Consider the following 16,764-nt stretch of genomic DNA (forward strand, 5'->3'; position numbering starts at 1 on the left):
GTCCCGTCGATGTAGATAGGGGGGTGCTCCCTCTGCTGTTTCCTGAAGTCCACAATCATGTCTTTTGTTTTTCTGACGTTGAGTGAGAGGTTATTTTCCTGACACCATACTCCGAGGGCCCTCACCTCCTCCCTGTAGGCTGTCTCGTCGTTGTTGGTAATCAAGCCTACCACTGTAGTGTCGTCTGCAAACTCGATGATTGAGTTGGAGGCGTGCATGGCCACACAGTCATGGGTGAACAGGGAGTACAGGAGGGGGCTGAGCACACAACCTTGTGGGGCCCCAGTGTTGAGGATCAGCGGAGTGGAGGTGTTGTTTCCTACCTTAACCACCAGGGGGCGGCACGTCAGGAAGTCCAGGACCCAGTTGCGCAGGGCGGGGTTCAGACCCAGGGTCTCGAGATTAATGACGAGTTTGGAGGATATTATGGTGTTAAATGCTGAGCTGTAGTCAATAAGCAGCATTCTTACATAGGTATTCCTCTTGTCCAGTGTGATGGCGATTGCATCGTCTGTGGATCTATTTGGGTGGTTGGCAATTTGGAGTGGGTATAGGGTGTCAGGTAGGGTGGAGGTGATATGATCCTTGACTAGCCTCTCAAAACACTTCATGATGACAGAAGTGAGTGCTACGGGGCGATAGTAATTTAGTTCAGTTACCTTAGCTTTCTTGGGAACAGGAACAATGGTGGCCATCTTGAAGCATGTGGGGACAGCAGACTGGGTTAGGGATTGATTGAATGTGTTCGTAAACACAACAGCCAGCTGGTCTGCGAATGCTCTGAGGACGCAGCAAGGGATGTCGTCTGGGCCTGCAGCCTTGTTAGGGTTAACACGTTTAAATGTTTTACTCACGTCGGCCACGGAGAAGGAGAGCCCACAGTCTTTGGTAGTATCGCCAACGCCAGGTTAGTTGGAAAATCTACGGCAACGTTTTGTAGAGGCAAACCTGTACCAAAAATATGTGGTTACATCACATTGTTACGATAAATGAGTGAGGAGGTGTGGAGTCAGGCGCAGAGAGCAAAAGATGTGGGAAAAAACACGCTTTAATGTCCCGGAAACATAACATGAACCAAAAGTAGAAAAACAAATGATCAGAAATATAAACGGACAGCGTGAAACCCAAATACAAACAAAATACACTCAAACAACAAAACAGAATAACAAGCCCGCACGAAACAGAAGCAGGCTGAACAAACTATATATAACCCTACCCTAACAACCAAACAAGAAACAGGTGATACCAATCAGACAAAACCAAAGGAACACAGAACAACGGATCGGCGATAGCTAGTAGACCGGTGACGACGACCGCCGAGCGCCACCCGAACAAGAAGGGGAGTCACCTTCGGTAATATTCGTGACACACATTATCTGGTGTACAATCTGCGTCTACACTAACATAAGATCCAAGAGGATGTCATCACTTTTAAGTCATGTCATCCAACGTCATTAAATGTGGTTTCTGGATGGTTGGCCACTCAATAGGCCCTATGTATTTTCAATCAATCAATCAAATCAATCAAAACCATAAACTCATTGAAAAAAAATCAGAAAGTACCTGAAAAAAATACATATTGAAGACAAAGGCTCCAATACATAGTAGATTTTTATTTTTAAGAGCAGCAATTTGTTAAAGCAAAGTCTGTTAGATTTCTGCACAATATTACAAGACGTTTCATGATCACATTGACAGAGCTAAGTGAAGTGTTTCTGAAAATGTCTGATATTAAAATATGTCACATGGCAGCATTGGCTTGTATTCAACAACAATAAGATTATCGTAAAGGTCAGATTAGTTCCCAGAAAACATTACGATTCGTAGCTATTCCATTTCTGAGCTGTATTCCACTTCTTGTGGCCAGGAAAAAGCGGTTAAAACCGGTATCTCTGAAATTCGAAAGAGCAATGGCAACGCACACAAGGCTGCATTGTGTGACCAATACTACAGTCAGCAGGAACCAAGTATCAGTCCCGGAAGTGACTGAATCTCTTCATCTTCTTTTCCTCGGGATTACCAATGTTATATGTCGTTGTGTGAACGCTTTCTCTCAGCCTTCATTTGTGTCGGTTGACTAATACCAAGCCGTTGAGAAGACTACACTATTGGGTTGGTGTTACTGAACTCATGCATTCACCATTGGCCATAGCTTGTATCTGACTGGGTCATTAACAAACCTTGATTGAGTCATTAAAGTCCACGCCCTCACAGTTGTGTATGGAGCATAGCCAACCTGGGCTACGTCTAGAACGGTTTTACGTTCCCGGAAACATTTGTTTGAACGGAAACTGTACTGTACGACCAGTTAAAAAATACACCCCATGTAGCTATTGCTACAAACACAGACCAAACAGAAGCTTACCTTTGTAAGATGTTCGCTGTTTGGTGAAAACGTTGTCTAAAATAAACCTTGTGCCTCTCGGGGCTGGTGATCAATAACGGTAGATCACAGGCAGACAAAGAAGATATCCTCATGATCTTTGGAGTCCCAGCTTTCGGGGTGCACTGTGGTTCTTCCTTTAAAAGTTTCAGGGTACTGCAGCACACCTTTGCCGGCTGCTGCAGAATTCTTCAGCCATTGTTTCCAGAATGATGCAATTTACCACAATCTGCCACCATCTACCACAAATGGCATAAGCATCATTCTGCCTCCAATATAAATGTATCAATGCTGTGAGCCAGGATCATTCTGCCTCCACTATAAATGTATTCATGCTGTGAGCCAGGATCATTCTGCCTCCACTATAAATGTATTCATGCTGTGAGCCAGGATCATTCTGCCTCCACTATAAATGTATCAATGCTGTGAGCCAGGATCATTCTGCCTCCACTATAAATGTATTAATGCTGTGAGCCAGGATCATTCTGCCTTCCACTATAAATGTATTAATGCTGTGAGCCAGGATCATTCTGCCTTCCACTATAAATTTATCATGCTGTGAGCCAGGATCATTCTGCCTCCACTATAAATGTATTAATGCTGTGAGCCAGGATCATTCTGCCTCCACTATAAATGTATTCATGCTGTGAGCCAGGATCATTCTGCCTTCCACTATAAATGTATCAATGCTGTGAGCCAGGATCATTCTGCCTCCACTATAAATGTATTAATGCTGTGAGCCAGGATCATTCTGCCTCCACTATAAATGTATCAATGCTGTGAGCCAGGATCATTCTGCCTCCACTATAAATGTATTAATGCTGTGAGCCAGGATCATTCTGCCTCCACTATAAATGTATTAATGCTGTGAGCCAGGATCATTCTGCCTCCACTATAAATGTATCAATGCTGTGAGCCTGATCATTCTGCATCCACTATAAATATTCATGCTGTGAGCCAACATTCTGCAATATTTTTCAATGCTGTGAGCCAGGATCATTCTGCCTCCACTATAAATGTATTAATGCTGTGAGCCAGGATCATTCTGCCTCCACTATAAAGGACTCAATGCTGTGAGCCAGATCATTCTGCCTCCACTATAAATGTATGAATGCTGTGAGCCAGGATCATTCTGCCTCCACTATAAATGTCTAATGCTGTGAGCCAGGATCATTCTGCCTCCACTATAAATGCCATGCTGTGAGCCAGGATCATTCTGCCTCCACTATAAATGTATCAATGCTGTGAGCCAGATCATTCTGCCTCCACTATAAATGTATTAATGCTGTGAGCCAGGATCATTCTGCCTTCCACTATAAATCTTATCAATGCTGTGAGCCAGGATCATTCTGCCTCCACTATAAATGTATTCATGCTGTGAGCCAATCATTCTGCCTCCACTATAAATGATCAATGCTGTGAGCCAGGATCATTCTGCCTCCACTATAAATGTATTAATGCTGTGATCATTCTGCCTTCCACTATAAATGTATCAATGCTGTGTGAGATCATTCTGCCTCCACTATAAATGTATTAATGCTGTGAGCCAGGATCATTCTGCCTCCACTATAAATGTATCAATGCTGTGAGCCAGGATCATTCTGCCTCCACTATAAATGTATTAATGCTGTGAGCCAGGATCATTCTGCCTTCCACTATAAATGTATTCATGCTGTGAGCCAGGATCATTCTGCCTTCCACTATAAATGTATTCATGCTGTGAGCCAGGATCATTCTGCCTCCACTATAAATGTATTAATGCTGTGAGCCAGGATCATTCTGCCTCCACTATAAATGTATTAATGCTGTGAGCCAGGATCATTCTGCCTCCAATATAAATGGGAGGCAGATTTGGGGTGTTCCATTTGCAACATGCCCTGGGACCTGCTCATCTCATCCATACAGTGTGACAACAAAGCAATGATTTTTACCCAAGCAATATGGGGAAGATGAGGGCATCACCGTGTGACTTTGACCATAGGACTCTGGTCTAAAGTAGTGCACTATGTAGTGAATAGGGTGCCATTGGGTCCTGGTCTAAAGTAGGGAATAGGCTGCCATTTGTGACACAAACAAATATGTATGGAGACAATGAACGCATTAAAAAAGGATATCTGTTATAATCGCTAGCTGCCACACAGACGTCTTCAACTTGTAACTTCTCATAGAGCACAACCGAGTTTAGGGAACCGTATGTAGTAAGAGAAAATATTGATACTAAAAGTGAACTGTGCGTAACTGGCTAAACAATAGTGTATCTGTGAAATAAAACATGACTGATGGCAATCAAACAAAGAGATTTTTTACGTCCCCAAAAGAGCACCCTAATCCCTATCCCCTATGTAGTACACTACCCATAGGGCTCAAGTCAAAGTAGTGCACTATATAGGGACTATGGCGCCGTTTAGGATGCAACATCGGTTTTAATAAAGGAATATCAAAGATGCTGATCTCATTTCACACCTTGAGGCAACATTATTGAAAGCTACATGTAAAATGGTGTTTAATTACACCAAATCAACACACCCTTACATCTTGATTTGGCCAAATCAACACACCCTTACATCTTGATTCGGCCAAATCAACACACCCTTACATCTTGATTCGGCCAAATCAACACACCCTTACATCTTGATTCGGCCAAATCAACACACCCTTATATCTTGATTCAGCCAAATCAACACACCCTTACATCTTGATTCGGCCAAATCAACACACCCTTATATCTTGATTCGGCCAAATCAACACACCCTTATATCTTGATTCGGCCAAATCAACACACCCTTACATCTTGATTCGGCCAAATCAACACACCCTTATATCTTGATTGGCCAAATCAACACACCCTTATATCTTGATTCGGCCAAATCAACACACCCTTATATCTTGATTCGGCCAAATCAACACACCCTTATATCATGATTCGGCCAAATCAACACACCCTTATATCTTGATTCGGCCAAATCAACACACCCTTATATCTTGATTCGACCAAATCAACACACCCTTATATCTTGATTCGGCCAAATCAACACACCCTTATATCTTGATTCGGCCAAATCAACACCCTTATATCTTGATTCGGCCAAATCAACACACCCTTATATCTTGATTCGGCCAAATCAACACACCCTTATATCTTGATTCGGCCAAATCAACACACCCTTACATCTTGATTCGGCCAAATCAACACACCCTTACATCTTGATTCGGCCAAATCAACACACCCTTACATCTTGATTCGGCCAAATCAACACACCCTTACACATCCTTTGTGGCGAAGATCCTTTTAAAAAAACACATCCACCACCCTTTCAGCTGAATAAACCTTTCTTACTAAACGTGAATAAACCTTTCTTACTAAACGTGAATAAACCTTTCTTACTAAACGTGAATAAACCTTTTCCCACTTATGGTGAATAAACATTCACCATGAAATGTGTTTTAAGTGTGTGTGTGTGTTTTAACACAGGGGGAGGCTGTTGATGATAGTGTTGACATATCCCTGTACAGAACAAACCCTCAACATGTGTCCCAAATATCACCCTAGGGGGTCCTGGTCAACATGTACTATATAGGGAATAGGGTCACAGCCGTTGGCTGAGAGGCTTTCATTAGACCACATCCCGAGAAGGAGGGACGGAGGGAAGGACAGAGGGAGGGACAGGGACATAGGGAGGGATGTGTGTCTGGGTGTGTGTCTGGGTGTGTGTCTGGGTGTGTATCTGGGTGTGTATCTGGGTGTGTATCTGGGTGTGTCTGGGTGAGTCTGGGTGTGTGTCTGGGTGTGTCTGGGTGAGTCTGGGTGTGTGTCTGGGTGTGTCTGTTTATCTGGGTGTGTGTCTGGGTGTGTCTGTTTGTCTGTTTGTCTGGGTGTGTGTCTGGGTGTGTGTCTGGGTGAGTCTGGGTATGTGTCTGGGTGTGTCTGTTTATCTGGGTGTGTGTCTGGGTGTGTCTGTTTGTCTGGGTGTGTGTCTGGGTGAGTCTGGGTGTGTGTCTGGGTGTGTCTGTTTGTCTGGGTGTGTGTCTGGGTGTGTCTGTTTGTCTGGGTGTGTGTCTGGGTGTGTCTATTTATCTGGGTGTGTGTCTGGGTGTGTCTGTTTGTCTGGGTGTGTGTCTGGGTGTGTCTGGGTGTGTGTCTGGGTGTGTCTGTTTGTCTGGGTGTGTGTCTGGGTGTGTGTCTGGGTGTGTGAGCCTTTGCACATGTTAACCTGAATCTGACAGTGACGTCACCACTCTCAGACAGCTACAGTTTCCACACGCCCAGACAAACTTCCCACGCCCAGACAAACTTCCACACGCCCAGACAAACTTCCACACGCCCAGACAAACTTCCACACGCCCAGACAAACTTCACACGCCCAGACAAACTTCCACACGCCCAGACAAACTTCCACACGCCCAGACAAACTTCCACACGCCCAGACAAACTTCCACACGCCCAGACAAACTTCCATACGCCCAGACAAAATTCCACACGCCCAGACAAACTTCCACACGCCCAGACAAACTTCCACACGCCCAGACAAACTTCCACACGCCCAGACAAACTTCCACACGCCCAGACAAACTTCCACACGCCCAGACAAACTTCCACACGCCCAGACAAACTTCCATTCGCCCAGACAAACTTCCATACGCCCTGACAAACTTCCACACGCCCAGACAGACACAAAATTGTTAGAAATTGTAACTGGCCAGTGAGCACGGTCCTGCTCATAACCACAGCTAGAGCTGAGACATGTCTGACACATACACAGACCATCTGGTTGCAGACCTGGGTTCAAGTACTATTTGAAATCTTTCAAATAATTGTAGTATTTTGGTTTAGCCAGTCTGGTGAAGTTTGGACTGTTCTATCGATTCCAATGCAACAGAGAAGTACAATTAAACACAGCTAAAATATTTTTTCATGATTTTGCAATAGTATTTGAACCCAGGTCTGTCTGAATAAATAATTGAAGTGTATTTAATTATGTAAAAACATGGAATCAATCACTTCCAGGTTTATTTTTAATGGTTCAGTCCATGCATAAAAAATAAACAGTTTTTTTTATATACATTTAAAGTTTTTACATCAGGCTTGTAAGTATTTTCCTGTCAGTCAACAGTGTTACAAAAGTCAAATATACTGAAACAAAAATATAAACGCAACAAGCAACAATTTCAACGATTTTACTGAGTTACATTTCATATAAGGAAATCAGTCAATTGAAATAAATGCATTAGGCCCTAATCTATGATTTTTACATGACTGGGCAGGGGCGCAGCCAATGGTGGGCATGGGCCCACCCACTGGGTATTCAAGTCCATTGAAAGCTACAGTACTCTAAAACCATGTGTAAAATAATCTTTCAATCAAAGTGTTGTTTTTTTGCTCCGTTATTGTATTTATTTTGAAAGCCATTCCCCTTTAAACACACACTTTAATAACTTTAATAACAGAGATTGCATTATATACAGTACATATGCTACCATCACAAAAAATATACAGTGAGGAGAACAAGTGTTCGATACACTGCAGGTTTTGCAGGTTTTCCTACTTACAAATCACGTAGAGGTCTGTAATTTTTTATTTTTTCAAAATCAGCAGTGTATCAAATACTTGTTCTCCCCACTGTATCTAGCTTCAAGAAAAAGTTTTTTTTTTTTTTTCAGATCGCTAAATGAGGTAAGAAAGCTAAAAAAAAAAGCCCAAACAGTTCATATTTTGTTTTACTTCATACTCTAAAGTCCTCATATTTACCCACAATAGTCCAAACATCTTTCTAAGGGCTAGATAGTCTAAGAAATATCAACTTCTGTGGAAAAAGTATACAATCTTTTTATTTATATATATATATATAAAATAATGGTAATGTACACAATATTAAAAATGCCCAGTGGTTTTGCATAATTATTTGATTGGATCAATTAATCTTTCTCTGGTTTTCATCCCTATAGGCCTGTAAAACACACACACACACACACACACACACACACACACACACACACACACACACACACACACACACACACACACACACACACACACACACACACACACACACACACACACACAAAGATGAAAACACTAAATTAGTGTCCTTAGAAACCTTAGATTCAGATGCAAGCAATTCAACAACCGCTAATAAAAAATAATAGCCTGAGCCATTACAATAAAACAGACTTTAATATTTGAACATGTCAAACATAAAAATGAGGGGAAAAATGAGAATGAAGCCTGGTTGATTGGTTGAGTTTGGACCGAGAGAGAGGGGTAAGTCCAGAGGGCGATATTTCAAGCTATAAATTCTGGGAGAAGAGTGATAGGGGAACCGTGACATCAGCATGCAGCATTGGGGGTTTGGGTCGAGTGTCATGGTTACAGCATTGGATTGTTGGTGGTTTGTCATGGTTACCATTGCAGTGTTAGGTCATGGCATCTCAGATAGCCAAAGCGCCGGCCTGATCTCTCTCTCTTTCTCTCTCTCTCTCTGACTCCGGGAACTGTGGGCAGAACTTGTTGACAAGCTAGCGCCATAATAAGGCAGAACTGTAGACAATAGACAACTGTAGACCAATCAGACACTCTCTGGCCGCGTCCCAATTGGCACACTATTGCCTATACGGTCAAAAGTAGTGCACTATACAGTGCCTTCAAAAAGTATTCACACCCCTTGACTTATTCCACATTTTGTGTTACAGCCTGAATTTAAAATGTATTACATATATTATTTTTCTCACCCATCTACACACGTGACCCCATAATGACAAAGTGAAAACCTGTTTTTAGATTTGTTTATGCAAATGTATTGGTCATTACTTGGGGTGGCAGGGTAGCCTAGTGGACTTGCAACCGGAAGGTTGCAAGTTCAAACTCCCCGAGCTGACAAGGAACAAATCTGTCGTTCTGCCCCTGAACAGGCAGTTAACCCACTGTTCCTAGGCCGTCATTGAAAATAAGAATTTGTTCTTAACTGACTTGCCTAGTCAGTTGAGAATTTCAAATAAAGGTAAAATATAAAATTAAAATTAAATACATAAATATCTAATTAACTTATGTATTCACATCACTGAGTCAATACAAAGTCTCTTTGGCTGTGATTAGAGCTTTGTGTCATCTTGGGTACGTCTATCAGTTTTGCCCATCTGAATTTGCGGATTTTCTCTCATTCTTCCTTGCAGATTTTCTCAGGTCTGTTAAGTTAGATGGGAAGCAGCCGTGAACAGCAATCTTCAAGTCTTTCCACATATTTTGGAACCTTTCAGTTCCACCTCCCACACATGCGTTGACATCACCTGGTTTCAATGATGTTTCTACAGAAAATATCTCTCTCATCATCACTCAATACCTAGGTTTACCTCCACTGTATTCACATCCTACCATACCTTTGTCTGTACATTATGCCTTGAAGCTATTTTATTGCCCCCAGAAACCTCCTTTTACTCTCTGTTCCGGACGTTCTAGACGACCAATTCTCATAGCTTTTAGCCGTACCCGTATCCTACTCCTCCTCTGTTTCTCTGGTGATGTAAAGGTGAATCCAGGCCCTGTAGTGCCTAGCTCCACTCCCATTCCCCATGCGCTCTCTTTTGATGACTTCTGTAACCGTAATAGCCTTGGTTTCATGCATGTTAACATTAGAAGCCTCCTCCCTATGTTTGTTTCATTCACTGCTTTAGCACACTCTGCCAACCCGGATGTTCTAGCCACGTCTGAATCCTGGCTTAGGAAGACCACCAAAAATTCTGAAATCTCCATCCCTAACTACAACATTTTCAGACAAGATAGAACGGCCAAAGGGGGTCGTGTTGCAATCTACTGCATAGATAGCCTGCAGAGTTCTGTCCTACTATCCAGGTCTGTACCGAAACAATTTGAACTTTTAATTTAAAAAATCCACCTCTCTAAAAACAAGTCTCTCACCGTTGCAGGCTGCTATAGACCACCACCCTCTGCCCCCAGCTGTGCTCTGGACACCATATGTGAACTGATTGACCCACATCTATCTTCAGAGCTTGTGCTGCTACGCAACCTAAACTGGAACATGCTTAATACCCCAGCCATCCTACAATCTAATCTTGATGCCCTCAATCTCACACAAATGATCAATGAACCTACCAGGTACCACCCCAAAGCCATAAACACGGGCACCCTCATAGATATCATCCTAACCAACTTGCCCTCTAAATACACCTCTGCTGTTTTCAACCAAGATCTCAGCGATCACTGCCTCATTGCCTGCATCCGTAATGGGTCAGCGGTCAAATGATCACTGTCAAACGCTCCCTGAAACACTTCAGCGAGCAGGCCTTTCTAATCGACCTGGCCGGGGTATCCTGGAAGGATATTGATCCCGTCAGTAGAGGATGCCTGGTTATTTTTTTTAAATGCCTTCCTCACCATCTTAAATAAGCATGTCCCATTCAAGAAATGTAGAAACAGGAACAGATATAGCCCTTGGATCTCTCCAGACCTGACTGCCCTGAACCAACACAAAAACATCCTATGGTGTTCTGCATTAGCATCGAACAGCCCCCGTGATATGCAACTTTTCAGGGAAGTTAGAAACTAATATACACAGGCAGTTAGAAAAGCAAAGGCTAGCTTTTTCAAACAGAAATTTGCTTCCTGCAACACAAACTCAAAAAGGTTCTGGGACACTGTAAAGTCCATGGAGAATAAGAACACCTCCTCCCAGCTGCCCACTGCACTGAAGATAGGAAACACTGTCACCACCGATAAATCCACTATAATTGAGAATTTCAAGAAGCATCTTTCTACGGCTTGCCATGTTTTCCACCTGGCTACCCCTACCCCGGTCAACAGCACTGCACCCCCCACAGCAACTCGCCCAAGCCTCTCCCATTTCTCCTTCTCCCAAATCCAGTCAGCTGATGTTCTGAAAGAGCTGCAAAATCTGGACCACTACAAATCAGCCGGGCTAGACAATCTGGACCCTTTCTTTCTAAAATGATCTGCAACCCCTATTACTAGCCTGTTCAACCTCTCTTTCGTGTCGTCTGAGATTCCCAAAGATTGGAAAGTAGCTGCGGTCATCCAACCCTTTTCAAAGGGGGGGACACTCTTGACCCAAACTGCTACAGACCTATATCTATCCTAACCTGCCTTTCTAAGGTCTTCGAAAGCCAAGTCAACAAACAGATTACATACCATTTCAAATGCCATCATACCTTCTCCGCTATGCAGTCTGGTTTCAGAGCTGGTCATGGGTGCACCTCAGCCACGCTCAAGGTCCTAAACGATATCTTAACCGCCGATAAGAAACAATACTGTGCAGCCGTATTCATTGACCTGGCCAAGGCTTTCGACTCTGTCAATCACCAGATCCTCATCCCTAGACTTGATACATGCACATGCTCCAGCAGGTATATCTCTCTGGTCACCCCCAAAACCAACACCTCCTTTGGCCTTTCCTTCCAGTTCTCTGCTGCCAATGACTGGAACGAACTACAAAAATCTCTGAAACTGGAAACACTTTTCTCCCTCCTTGGCTTTTAGCACCAGCTGTCAGAGCAGCTCACAGATTACTGCACCTGTGCATAGCCCACCTATAATTTAGCCCAAACAACTACCTCTCCCCCTACTGTATTTATTTTGCTCCTTTGCACCCCATTATTTCTATCTCTACTTTGCACATTCTTCCACTGCAAACCTACCATTCCAGTGTTTTACTTGCTATATTGTATTTACTTCGCCACCCTGTAAAGCCTTGACACTGTCTACAGAGTGTTAAACCCTGTAAACCCTGTAAAGCCTTGACACGATGTATCTCTGTTTCCCCCAGTCTCTCTCCTTCCTTCCCTCTCTCTTTGTCATTCTCTCTCTCTCTCTCCCCCTCTTTCTCCTCTCTCACGCTCTGGCTCCCCTTTCCCCATTTCTTCCCTCCTCCCTCTTCCACTCTGCCCCCCCGCACCCCTCTATCTCCCCTTCTCCAAAATGGTTGACGTCCCCCAACGGCATTACCAAGCCACTAAGTCTTCCATCTAGCGGCTAATTTGGTGGGTCAATAAAGGAAGGTGGAGGCTTCTGAGTCACCCATTGGTGGTTGCCGGGGCAATGTACACTGCGGTGGTTGCCCTGTCCGCCAATGAGTGAGGTCATTGGCAGACAGACATGTCAAATAAAGATGTCTCTCATCTGTCTAATGGGGTAAAGGAGTCTGAGCCCAAAGTTGATCGATGTATACACTACTAATGAGAAACATGCCGTCTGATATTATGGTGCTATTGGATGGCTTGGTGACCCATAGAATAATATATTTAACCCATTGCTGCTGTTACCTGTTTTAATAACGCCATTGCAAGACTATATTGTTATGCTTTTGAGCGTAAATTCTGTTACACTTTAAAGAGTTAAGTAGAAAATATGTTATTGTTTTAAAAATGGATATATACCAGCTCTAGGTTGGTTGATACTTATTGGATGGCTTTTTGATCCACATAATCATGTTATCATAATATAATCCATACAATATAATCCATGCAATATAATCCATGCAATATAATCCATGCAATATAATCCATGCAATATAATCCATGGAATATAATCCATGCAATATAATCCATGGAATATAATCCATGCAATATAATCCATGCAATATAATCCATGCAATATAACCCATGCAATATAATCCATGGAATATAATCCATGCAATATAATCCATGCAATATAATCCATGCAATATAATCCATGCAATATAATCTATACAATATAATCCATGCAATATAATCCATGCAATATAATCCATGCAATATAATCCATGCAATATAATCTATACAATATAATCCATGCAATATAATCTTTGCAATATATCATATCCAGGACTACTACCTGGTAATGTATAAGGTAGACCATGTTGGTGTGATTCTGAGCAGAAAGATATGTTCTGCTTTGTGAATAAAGTGTGATTGTGTTACAGTTTTCAAAAGGTATGAGGTACAAGGTACAAGGTATGAGGTACAAGGTACAAGGTATGAGGTACAAGGTACAAGGAGATGAGTGAGATGCTGGTTGATTATGACTGGTTGATTGGGTCAGGCAGGTACACTTGAAAAATGCATTTACATTTTTACCTGAGAACACTGATCTTTTATTGGCATCCCGTACCCCACCTGTGAATGGATCATAACAGTCAATAACACATTAGTCTACAACGTAACTTATAATGTATGCATTTATCCATTACGAAACCCATGGAAAAGGTGAGAAATGTTCATTTAGACCCATCCCATCTCCACTGTGACAACATTGTGTCGTGAATTCAGGGGTATTCTAACTAAGACCAAACATAACCTCAAACAAGATAACTCTATTGGCAAGTGTATACACACAGTACACTAAACTCTTAATTCATGCAGTAGAGTTTCATAAATTAAACACTGTTTCCCATACTTGTTCAATGAACCATAAACAATTAATGAACATGCACCTGTGGAGCGGTCGTTAAGACACTAACAGCTTACAGACGGTAGGCAATTAAGGTCACAGTTATGAAAACTTAGGACACTAAAGAGGCCTTTCTACTGACTCTGAAAAACACCAAAAGAAAGATGCCCAGGGTCCCTGCTCATCTGAGTGAACGAGCCTTAGGCATGCTGCAAGGAGGTATGAGGACTGCAGATGTGGCCAGGGCAATAAAGTACAATGTCCGGACTGTGAGATGCCTAAGACAGCGCTACAGGGAGACAAGACAGACAGCAGATTGTCCTCGCAGTGGCAGACCACGTGTAACAACACCTGCACAGGATCGGTACATCTGAACATCACACCTCCGGGACAGGTACAGGATGGCAACAACAATTGCCTGAGTTACACCAGGAAAGCACAATACCTCCATCCGTGCTCAGACTGTCTGCAATAGGCTGAGAGAGGCTGAACTGAGGGCTTGTAGGCCTGTTGTAAGGCAGGTCCTCACCAGACATCACCGGCAACAACATCGCCTATGGGCACAAACCCACCGTCGCTGAACCAGGTAGGACTGGCAAAAAGTGCTCTTCACTGACGAGTCACGGTTTTGTCTCACCAGGGGTGATAGTTGGATTCGCTTTAATCGTCAAAGGAATGAGCATTACACCGAGGCCTGTACTCGATTTGGAGGTGGAGGGTCATTCATGGTCTGGGGCGGTGTGTCACAATATCATCTGACTGAGCTTGTTGTCATTGCAGGCAATCTCAACGCTGTGCGTTACAGGGAAGACATCCTCCTCCCTCATGTGGTACCCTTCCTGCTGGCTCATTCTGACATGGCCCTCCAGCATGACAATGCCACCAGCCATATTACTCATTCTGTGTGGGATTTCCTGCAAGACAGGAATGTCCGTGTTTTGCCATGGCCAGCAAAGAGCGCTGATCTCAATCCCATTGAGCACGTCTGGGACCTGTTGGATCGGAGGGTGAGGGCCAGGGCCATTCCCCTGAGAAATGTCTGGGAACTTTTAGGTGGAAGAGTGGGGTAACATCTCACAGCAAGAACTGGCAAATTTGGTGCAGTCCACGAGGAGAAGATGCACTGCAGTACCTCTTGTTATGTTCATACAAATATTTACACATGTTAAGTTTGTTAACAATAAACGCAGTTGACAATGAGTGGACATTTCTTTTTTTTGCTGAGTTTCAATTCCCTCATTTCATCAGATACATTCTCTTGGCAAAACAAGCCTACTTCCTCCAGAGACACCTGTCATTCCCATTTCCATTAGATAACCTCCATTTTGTGTGTGGAATGTTTGGTTCGACTTGGAATTCCAAATTTCACCCTATTCAATATACACTACCGCTCAAAGGTTTGGGGTCACTTATAAATGTCCTTGATTTTGAAAGAAAAGCACATTTTTTTGTCCATTAAAATAACATACAATTTATCAGAAATACAGTGTAGACATTGTTATTGTTGTACATCACTATTATAGCTGGAAATTGAAGATTCTTTTACGGAATATCTACAGAGGCCCATTATCAGCAACCATCACTCCTGTGTTCCAATGGTACGTTGTGTTAGCTAATCCAGGTTTATCATTTTAAAAAGCTAATTGGTCATTAGAAAACCCTTTTGCAATTATGTTAGCACAGCTGAAAACTATTGTGTTGATTAAAGAAGCAATAAAACGGGCCTTCTTTAGACTAGTTGAGTATCTGGAGCATTAGCATTTGTGGGTTCGATTACAGGCTCAAAATGGCCAGAAACAAAGAACTTTCTCCTGAAACTCGTCATTCTATTCTTGTTTCAAGAAATGAAGGCTATTCCAAGGTCTCGTACAACGCTGAGTACTTTTCCCTTCACAGGTCAGTACAAAATGGCTCTTACCAGAATAGAAAGAGGAGTGGGAGGCCCTGGTGCACAACTGAGCAAGAGGACAAGTACATTAGTGTCTAGTTTGAGAAACAGTTGACTCACAAGTCCTCAACTGGCAGCTTCAAGTCTTCTTTAGGCTAGGTTCTATTTTTCTCCACTTCCTGCCTGCCTGCCTGCCTGAAGTAAACTGCCTGTTACTCAGGCCCAGAAGCCATGATATGCATATAATTGGTACCATTTTGTAGAAATGTATGAGACTATAACACAATAGATATGGTAGGAGAAAATCCAAAGAAAAATCAACCAGATTGTCAGTTATTTTTGAGAGCCCATGCTCTTACAATGGAAAGTATATGGGCATATCCAAATCCAGCACCCAGATTGAAAATTCCTATGGCTTCCACTATATGTCAACAGTCTTTGTTCAAGGTTTCAGGCTCATTTCTTCCAAAACGAGGAAGAATTATGAGTTTTAGTACTGGGACGCAAGAGTTAGAAATCAGTCTGTGCGCGTGTGACGAAGAGGACGTGCATCTGATGATATCGTTTTCCTATTGAACATACTTCTTTCATATGAAATATTATAGTTTAATTACATTGTAGTTTAATTACCTGAGGATTATATAGAAACATATTTAGACTTGTTTTAACAAAGTTTAACAGTAGTTTTTTGGATTCCTTTCTCTGCATATTGAGTGAGTGGATTACTCAAATCGATGGCGCTAACTAAACAGACTTTTTGGGATATAAAGAAGGATTTTATCTAACAAAACGACAAATACATGTTGTAGCTGGGACCCTTTGGATTGCAAATCAAAGGAATATTTTCAAGAAGTAAGTGAATATTTCATCACTATTTGTGATTTTATGAAGCCTGTGTCCCGGTGGAAAAAATATGTTGATGTGGGGCACCGTCCTCAAACAATCGCATGGTATGCTTTCGCTTTAAAGCCTATTGTAAATCGGACAGTGCAGTTAGATTCAAAATCATTTAAGCTTTTAACCAATATAAGACACGTGTACCTAAATGTTTAATATCCATATGTTTTATGATTATCTATTGGAATTGCTTGACCTCCAATT

The 16,764-nt window shown here is 42.4% G+C and overlaps 1 protein-coding gene across 1 annotated transcript in view; it reads right to left on the reverse strand.

Moving 5' to 3' along the window:
* Positions 1 to 6,621: 6,621 nt before the first annotated feature.
* Positions 6,622 to 16,764, reverse strand: part of LOC112242105 (uncharacterized protein C8orf34 homolog) — a 163,851-nt gene continuing 153,708 nt past the window's right edge. Inside the window, exons 15-16 of the mRNA XM_042298624.1 lie at positions 13,168 to 13,501; positions 6,622 to 7,033 (exon numbers count right to left, since the gene is read on the reverse strand). Coding sequence (XP_042154558.1) covers positions 6,622 to 7,033; positions 13,168 to 13,501 — 746 coding nt within the window. The remainder of the gene's footprint in view (positions 7,034 to 13,167; positions 13,502 to 16,764) is intronic.

The sequence above is a fragment of the Oncorhynchus tshawytscha genome, linkage group LG16, assembly GCF_018296145.1.
Source record: "Oncorhynchus tshawytscha isolate Ot180627B linkage group LG16, Otsh_v2.0, whole genome shotgun sequence".
Lineage (NCBI taxonomy): Eukaryota > Metazoa > Chordata > Actinopteri > Salmoniformes > Salmonidae > Oncorhynchus > Oncorhynchus tshawytscha.